Genomic DNA, 9,722 nt, shown 5'->3' with positions numbered 1-9,722 from the left:
TCATTTTTAGAATAATTCTGTAAAAATAAAAAATGCAGAGAAAATCCCAAAAGGTGACAAACCTGATCAAGAATCAGGCAATTAATTTATATACTTTCAGTCCATCTTTTCCGTGAAAGCACAATAGAACTAACTTAAATTGAACTAGATGTGATTAAAGAAAGTAACCAAATGGAATCTCAAATAAAGGCAGACTGTAAAAGCAAAAGATCCATGGACAATATTTACAAATGATTTATTTTGTAATACAAAGCAGGTAAGTCAATAAAATAATGTAAACAAGTTCATTAATAATAGGAAATATTTTAATTCTACATATTGAAATTAAATTTAAAAAAGAGTTATTTTTCAATACATACAGAAATAATTTATGAGGAAATAAAAAGGCAATATTTTTTATTGTATATATTGTGCGTGGGTTAATATTGAACAAACATTTCCAGGTGTTAAGTAAACCAGAATAATTAAACAAAAGACATCTAAAATAAATAAATAGTCCAAAAAAGCTGTCTCTCTTTACTAAAGAAATATTATGCATTTAGAATAATCTAAGATATAAATTGCAATAATAATAATATAATAAATGGATAAAAATGCAAAGGAGAAAATTTTTCGCTTTTAAATAGAATATGTCCTCACATGACTATAATACAATATGAATAGTTCATTAACAAAACAACCGGAATGAAAATATTCTTTTAACAGATGGATTTTTAAGGATAAAGAGTGGATGCCACACTATAATATATAATAACATCTTTTTGAAGTATGTCCAAATATACAATAACAATAAATTTAACTTTCTGTTTGCAAAGTATCAATGGATGCATTCTGAAGTAAACTTTCAATGTTGATCTGTCCATCAGCATCAACTGGTAACATCAATTGTTGATGCTCTCCCCCTTCTCCTAATGCACCTAATGTACTTGGATCTAAAGCTAAAGTTATGTTGCCATCTCCAGAATCATCTCCTAAGGAATAACCCGGTGGTAGGGTCAAAACAGTGTTTCCATTTTCAGTTGAGTTAATAGGAATTATTAGCATCTGGTGGCCACCATCTGCAGTAGGTATCTTGAGAACAGCTGCACTTGTATATGACTGATCTCCAGGCAATTGGATGGGAACTTGCTCTGCTTCAGCATTTTCAAAATCCTGAGTGGTACCTTGCTGGCTGTGGTCTGCTTGGAAATCTATGTTGGAGTGCTCCTCGGTCGCAATGTTTTCACCGACAGATACGAGAACCTGCTGGTTTTCAGAATCCACGGTATAAACAGTTTGCTCTTGAGACTGCTGAGGTTCTGCTTTTATTTGGATCTGATTGAGAATATCGGAAGACTCTTGTATCATCAACGTTTCTTCGCCATCCTTTTGAATTAGAATAGACTGATTGCCTTGTTCATCAGTAACGATTTCATTTGCGTGAATCTGCAGTTGAGATTGTTCCACGGCCTCAACAAGTTGATGAGGCGTCATGATGGTGCCAGTATTATCATTCTGATTGAATACAACTGTAGCTTCTTCTGACAAAACAGTAGATCCAGCAGAGTCTTCAAACTCTGGAATACTAACTGATACAGTCCCAGATTCATCTAATTTCGCATTGGGAGCAATTGATACAGTCACTTGCCCAGGAACTCCACCAGGACCAGTTGCTTCTGCAACTACTCTTGCAAGTTGTTCAGCAAATTCTTGTGAAGTCAGATTAAGTGAATTGGCAAGTGTTTGGTGAGCAGATGCAAACTGATCGGCATCTATAGTGGTTTCAGTACCATTTCCAGCTGTTTGTACAATAATTTGGTGGTCCTGTCCAAAAATTGATTGTCCAGCAGTGACAACTACTTGACCTTGTGCATCAGTGCTATAAAAGATGTTACAAAAATAAGTTATCGTAGATAGATATTAAGTCATGTATCAGGTTAATTTAAATAAATTTAGAAAAACAATTCAAATCTAATCAGTTTACTAAAAATAAATAAGCACTTTCTAATTTACAGCTTTACACGCATACATGCAGCAGAAAACTGAAGAAAATTTAGGTAAAGCTTAAGACCAAAATATGTAACTAATAAATATAATATATAAAGCTAAATTAAAAAATTAAAACAAAAATTAACATGAATGCAAAACAGTTTTATGAGAAGGTTTTGTTTATTCTTTTTTAACACATTGATGAAAAAAATTACTAAATTAAGAATATATTAAAAGACAAGGGGAGGAAATAAAGAGCTGAACAGTAAGTAAAAATTCACAGAGACAGCAATTCAATAAATCATAGACTTAAGACAAAGATACCAGAAGTTAATATTATTTAGCCAAAGATTATAAAAAGGTTATACAATTAGTTAAAATATAAATGAAAACTAAACCCAAACATTAAAAAAAAAATAATGTGTAAAAGCCATTCTTTAGTAAGCCTACCATTTTCTTCTCAAATTCAAATTAAAAATGTAACTTAATATTTTCTATAAAAATTTCAGTAGAAAATCTTTCAGTTCATTATAGTTTTACACAGAACAGCTGCAGTATAAAATGAAAATTTAACACTTCAGGCATCTAATCAGATACCGTACAGGGCAGTCCATATTTTTTATGACACAATTTTTTTCCTTATTTACCTCAGCATTAATCTTGAACCACTTCTGCATCTTTCATGCACACATCCAAGTTCATTTGTTTGCAGAGTAGCAATTGCAGAGTAGCAATCCTTTTTTTTTTTTTTTTTTTTTTTGGTCCTGCTCATAAGTGTTAACATTTATTTTAACGATATGCCAATTTATGTCATGTGTGGTTTTAGCCAAAGATTAAAGATTCTTCACATAGTGGTAACATTCTTTACATTGCTAAGTTCTGCAAAATTACTGTCTACTGTTAAGAAAAGATAACTAGGATTTTCACAGGGTTGAATATCAACTGCACAGAAAAGTTTCTGATTCTTCAGGAATATTTGTGTTTTCATTCATTGGTCAAAGCACTCTCTGAAACTATTTGAAGAACTTTTTTTCAACTTTTTCTTAACCCCAATTTACTATCTATTTCAAATGTGATCATCTATTTGAATGTTAATACAGTTCCAATTCTATCTCCATACCATAAATTAATTGAATTAACTGCCCTCTAACCATTATGATTACATATTACCACTGATATAAGGAGGTAATATTAGAAAAAATAGTAAAATACTTACGTAGCTTGTCCAGTACATATGTGCGCCTGGAAATGATCTTCAGATTCAAAAGGCCTCATACATCCTGCACAAACTAATTGAATGACATCAGCTTGGTTGGAATCAATAGATTCTTCAGCTTGCTCAATTTGAACCTCCTCAACATGTTGATTCATATCCATTGGAATATTTCGTCCACCCATTATATGAGACACAGACTTGCGTCCTGTCACAAAAAAAATATATTTTTGAAATTAGAAAAAATTTTTATTACATAGATATTTTACCAAATGTAGAGTACAAATATATTAAAACAGTAAGGTAAGGTATTTATTAATTGTTTTTGACAAAAAACTCTAATGTAACAAAATAATTAAGGTTACTGTTAAAATTTGTAATATCGGTCAAATAATGAATCTTCATTATTGCATAGTGATTGCTTCAGTTCCTTGGAATTCTCTAAAGCGAGCTTCAACTGCGACTGCACTCGCGTATGCTCATACATTAGAATTCAATTAGTGTAAATTGTCTGAAAACAAGATAGTTTAAAAAAAAAAAGAAAGGAAAAACAAGCAGATGGAGAAAAACATATTAGTTCAACTTAATAACGATCAGATCTCAGACAAGTTATGTTATTGTTGTCAAGGTTACCACTCAAATCAGGAAAAAAATTGCCTTTTGTTTTTCCCTGTACATATTGCACACAATATACTGAGACGAACCACACAATCACTGAGCTTATGTGTGAGCTATATAAGGATAACTAAACTAATTTTAATAGCTGGAAAAGCTTTGGAAAATAAAGAATGGTTGAAATTTTAAAAAAAAAACTAAATGAAATAGCATAGTATAGTTTAGTTATCTTCAAATATTCTGCCAATTTATTAACATAAAATCAGTAAAATTCAAAAACATTTTTTAAAACTTTACATAAACATGATAAAATAACTAGTTTCTGATAAATATAGCAGAGAAAATTGGAAAAATCATGCATTTTTTGTAATTAAAAAGGACTTTTGACACAAAGAAAAAAATCTCTTTTTAAGAGATAGAAAATTAAGCACTTTTTACCAACTTTGAATAAAAAAGCATCTTTAAGGACTTTTAAGAAATGTAAATCAAAAATAAGCACCTCTAAGCACTTTGTAAAACCGATATGCATCCTGACAACTGCACTAAAGTATATAAAAACAAAAAAAATTTCTATATATCATTTCAATAAATTGTCTTTCAAAACATTACCTCTGTTAGCTGGAACTTGCATTGGTTTCTCATCATGAATTTTCATATGGCTTTCAAGTGTTTTTTTCTTGAAGAAACCTAAAAGCATACAAATTGAAGTTAATTAAAACTTATTTTTAATTTTCCTGAAATAAAAGCTTGAAATGAAACAACTCTTAATAATTAATAAATTGATAATCATGGCTTCGAAAACTTTGTTTCAGATAAACACTTGCTATTAAGAAACAGTTAAAAAATTTCAGTCCTTTAATCAAACATATTTTTTCTAAAGTCCAACTAATCAAGCTTATTTTTTTCTTCCTTTTTTTAAAAAAAGTTTTAAGAATTTGGCATTCAAATTGTAATTCAACATGCAATAAAAATTGTAATACATTTCAATAACACATTTCTTGGATTACTGTTAAATTAATTATTTTTGTGCAAGCAATGCAAAAAATTTTAATTTGCAAAATAACACAATATGTAATTTTAATCCCTTGTATGTAATAAAACAATATGTAATTTTAATCCCCCTTTAATCCTGAATCCCTTGTAAAATATGATACTTTACAAATTATTGCAATTTTCCTTTTACACTATTGGTATGGGAATCTAAATCTTAGGTATGAGAACATCCAATTTTATAAAAAAAAAAATCTGAATAAAATATTTAACGGAATTAGAAATTTTGATTTTTACAATCAACAACACAGGAAATAAAAACTCATTTATTATAACCTTTTGACTGCTTTAAAAAAAATTTTATTATTACATTATTATTATTATTAAGTATTAATTTTATTTTATTTATTTATTATTATTATTAATCTTTTTTTTTTGAATTAAGAGAAATTTTACTTAAATGCACTAGTAATACTTAGTGTATGCATGGCATTGAGCTAAGTCAATTTTCATGTATTTTAATTTAAGTTCTACATTTTTTTTTTCCCAAGAGTGTTTTTGGCAATTATTGCTACAGATTTCTACAAGGTTTTTAAAATGTCGATGTTTAATACATTATTAAAACGAACTCTCGTATTTCAACTCACATAACGAACTCTTAATTCTAAATACACATTTCAGTAATCACTTTTTGACCCACTCGATTTACAACGTTTGAATCATAATTCCAAATAGCTTGACAATCTACATTTTGGTAGTTATTACTACATATTTCTCTTTGATTTTTAAAATAAAAATGTTTTGATACAATACTACAACATACTGCGAATTTAGAATCTCGCATTTGAGTAATCACATTTTTATCCCATTCGATTATCGACACTTCCACGGTGAATCAGTGAATTCACACTTTTATCGACTGTCTTCTGAGTATTTATTTATACGGACTTTTAAAAATGTCAATATTTTAAAATAATCTAGAATCTCACTATTTTAATATCAATCGGGCATTTGAGGAATCACTTTTACGCACGTTCAATTATTGACGATTTACTCTTAAACCTACAAGGTTAAATTTATCACATTTTTGTTAGTTACTTTTTTCAGATTTCTTGAAAATCCACTTTTTAATGCCACATTGTTAAATAAAGAGACTTTTAAATCCCTGATTTAAAGAATCTCTTTTTGATGCACAAGATAGCTTTTAAAAAAATTAATGTATATCCAAAGAGTACATCTTAGTGATGTTTTTTTAGCTAAAAATATTATCTGCTATAATTACTTTTTATATTTTTTAGATCTACCTCAAACTATTTCATAAGAATCCAACTTAGTACTTGAAAATCTGATCAGTAGGCAGCAACATTTTAAAGCTGGTTTTATTAAACATTTCCCCCGTTCTCATTTGCTGACAGTCACTCCATTAAAAAAAAAAAAAAGAAAAGAAAAAAAGATGCAAATCAATTATACACAATAACACTTGAAAGTACAAGCAAATACAAACCTTTATTGCATATTGTACATTTAAAGTCTGTATCACCTCTATGCATTCGTAAATGGTTGAAAAGACCAACTTTTGTGGCAAGTTTTCGGTTACATCCTTCCCAAGGACAGGGTGTAGGTGGACTTAAAGAAAATTAGCACAAATAATTAGAAAGAACTGAATAAAAATTCATTTTCAGCAGCTTCTTTTAACAATAAAAAAAAAGTAACAAATTATGCTTGGTAAATACAGAAGAAAGCAAAATTTTTTAAAGCCATGGATTACATTTTATGCAGGAAATTGTCCCCTAAGCAAAATTATAAAACACTGTTTCATAAAACACATCATTAAAATTATGGAAGTAATTTTGTTATGAAGAAATAATTAAGTTAAAAGTTTTCCCTACTTGAAGTTCAGTGGTTTGAGTACATTTTTTCATAGCAAATCAAAATTGTGTTAAAGACTAATTAAACCTAATATAGCCCACAGAATTTTTAAAAAAATTACTAATTCAAAAGCCACTTCTACTGACTAAAATAATTAAGCACTTAATGCTTAACCAATAATTCATTTTAATCTTAAAAAACCTTTCAAAATTCATATTAACATAAAAACATAAGTTTCTACTCTTATTTTATTTATTTCATAATAATTTGAATATTAACTTTTTAGTCTTACATAATAATTAATAAAAATTTAAAAAAAAGAATTGCTATTTCGGTAAAAATCCCATAATCAGCCTATCATAATTTTTAACCTTTTTATGCTATTTGGTTATCTAGCAAAATTAATAAAGAATAGAGTAGAAATTACAACAAAACTTGTTAAACAAATGAAATAATTAATAAACATAAGTATTATATTATAGATTAAAAACACTCTATGCGATTACAAAAATTAGATAGTTTAAAAAAAAAAAAAAAAAAGATAATTTCTATATAAATGAAAATAAGAATTATCAAAATTTAAAATTAGTTATACTTAAAAATAAAAATATAGTAACGACTAGCCAAGCATAGTTATTAAAACAGTCTTTTATAAAACTTCATTTATAATTAGAAATATTTATTTTTTTCAAATTAAATACTTACGCATGCACTTCTGAATGAGCAACTAACTGTTCCTTTTGTAGGAACCTCCTATGACATTTAGGACATTCATGTACAATATTATGGATGGAAAGATGACTCCACAAAGCTTGAGAATTGTTTAATTTTACACTACATATCTAAAATATATACAAATAATACAAATTAAATTTGTAAATTAAATTTTAAAAAGAAAACATTTATTTTATTTATACTACAACCCTTTAATAAAAAATTATAATTAAACTTGTATATGATTTTTTTATTAATTTATTGAGTATGGAAGAGCCAGGGTTGGCAAGATTTTGCCGCAGGTGGAAAAAACCATGGTAAATACCGGTAAAAACCGTCCTGGCAAAAACAGGTTTTTGCCAAGCAAATTGGCAAAAAGTGGCAAAAACCTATATTCTCCAAGATGAGAGGACAAAAACACATTTTTTGTACAAAATTATTCCTAAAATTGAAATATATACTATGAATATAAATATAATTACAGAAAAATTAACAAAATTATTATTAAATCATAATTAAATGATAATGTAATAATATATCATTTTAGTAGTTTAAAACATTATTGATTGGAAAATTTGTGATTATTCTCTTTTTTCCAGTGAAATGAACTTATTTTAAATTAGTATAACTATAATTTAAAGCATAAAATATTTATCAACATGTGTAGTTAATTATTGTACAAATAATAATTTTTTATAATAAATAATAATATTATACAAATAATAATATTTATTTATTTGTAAAAAAACATTTATTTTAGGATTCTAAAATGAAAAGAGATCAAAAACTTTCAAACTTTTGAAAATTATTACCCTTATATTAATTATTAATATGTTAAAAATAATTTTTTCATGCAATGTATCAAAATTATTATTCCTTATGATTGATTTAAATTTGTTTCAAGTATTTTGTAATAATATTTAATCAGCAATTTAGATAATTTGGTTTTTGCCGGTTTTAACCAGTTTTTGCTGGTTTTTACCAGGTTTTTGCCACTGTCCTGGCAAAAAAACCTTTTTGCCGGCAAAAACTCCAACCCTGGGAAGAGCTAAGTAAAAAAAGGTTGCACAAAACATTTTTGAAAAAATTTAGATATCTTTGAAATTTATTCTAGTCTAATTTAACTATACAACAGTGATAAAATTAGATTAAAGATTAATTTATTAAAAATCTAAAATGAATTAACACTTTAAACAAAATGTTAAAAAAGCTGGTCTACAATAAAAATATTTCTGATATAAGTTGTTCAATCCAACAATTTTCACATGTACACATTTAGAATAATATCGAAAAATAGCAATAGATTATTCAAAGCATAAATATTCAGGAGAAAAAAAAATTAGAAAGAGAAAAACATTTCAAAAACGTTAAAATGCAAATAATAATTTATTTTTACCTCACAAATATTAGCAATTTCAGGATGAACACTTTGAATATGATTACGTCTGGGACCTGGCTGTACAAAGAGTAAACCACATTCTCGACACTGATAACTATGACCTTCAGTCTCCATATGTTTGACAAATGTAGCAAACAAACCAAACCAACTGTGGCAGACTTTACATCGATGATTCCGAGGTTCTGTCCTATTATATTTTTCCTACAATAAAATTCAAAATATAATCACAACTAAATAATTCATAAATAAAAAAAGTTTGAAATACTCATCAATCTTAAAATGAAAAATAATAGAAAGGAAAAAAAAGAATAGTGTTTAAAATATAACTTAATATTCATCATTGCATGAGAATTTAAATTTAATATAACCAACTTAATTGAACCAGAATATAAACTGATTTTTAAAATTTACAATCTCAAACATATCAGATTAAGAATTTTAACTACTACATATACTTTTGCATAAATTTCCCAACAAATTATAAAATCTGAGAAAAATATTTCAGATAAGAAAAGCATTGAAGTTAAGAAAAATATTGAAGATTTAAATTTACCAATACAATTACTAAGTCAAGAATAATAACTGCAATTAAGAAAAAAGGTTGGTTTCACAAAATAATTTCCAAAAATATCTTAAATAATAAAATTAAAAAAAACATTAATTTATGCCATAACTTGTCATTTCTGGCAATCAACAATCTGCCTTTTTAAATTATTAAAATCTAAATTATCAAAAGTTTAATTTTTAGTCAGAAATGAAATTAAAATATATGAAATGATTCAGATAACACCAGTGATAGAAGTAAAGTTCACTTGCAGCAATAAATAAAGTGTTTTTACGGTCTGATACGTGTTATGTATAGAAATATAATCTAAGCGGCAGCTTTAGCTTCTGAGAAAAAGACAAAAATGACCAACCTTATTAAGAAAGCCAATTTTAATCAGTTGCACTTAA

The 9,722-nt window shown here is 27.1% G+C and overlaps 1 protein-coding gene across 6 annotated transcripts in view; it reads right to left on the bottom strand.

The window, feature by feature from the left end:
• Nucleotides 1–216: 216 nt before the first annotated feature.
• The window catches only part of LOC107454956 (uncharacterized), a 36,850-nt gene continuing 27,344 nt past the window's right edge, over nt 217–9,722 (bottom strand). For all 6 annotated transcript variants that reach the window (XM_016072321.5, XM_043040959.3, XM_016072324.5 and 3 more), the window contains exons 14-19: nt 8,766–8,969; nt 7,361–7,497; nt 6,291–6,412; nt 4,406–4,483; nt 3,185–3,389; nt 217–1,858 (exon numbers count right to left, since the gene is read on the bottom strand). In XM_016072321.5, the coding sequence (XP_015927807.2) occupies nt 796–1,858; nt 3,185–3,389; nt 4,406–4,483; nt 6,291–6,412; nt 7,361–7,497; nt 8,766–8,969 (1,809 nt within the window). In that variant the 3' untranslated portion in view covers nt 217–795. The remainder of the gene's footprint in view (nt 1,859–3,184; nt 3,390–4,405; nt 4,484–6,290; nt 6,413–7,360; nt 7,498–8,765; nt 8,970–9,722) is intronic.

This window comes from Parasteatoda tepidariorum, chromosome 2, assembly GCF_982258835.1.
Source record: "Parasteatoda tepidariorum strain Cologne lab strain chromosome 2, Ptep-v5.0, whole genome shotgun sequence".
In the NCBI taxonomy this organism is placed as follows: Eukaryota; Metazoa; Arthropoda; class Arachnida; order Araneae; family Theridiidae; genus Parasteatoda; species Parasteatoda tepidariorum.
Note: the sequence above shows the minus strand (reverse complement) of the source record. Positions and strands in the feature narration are given on the sequence as shown.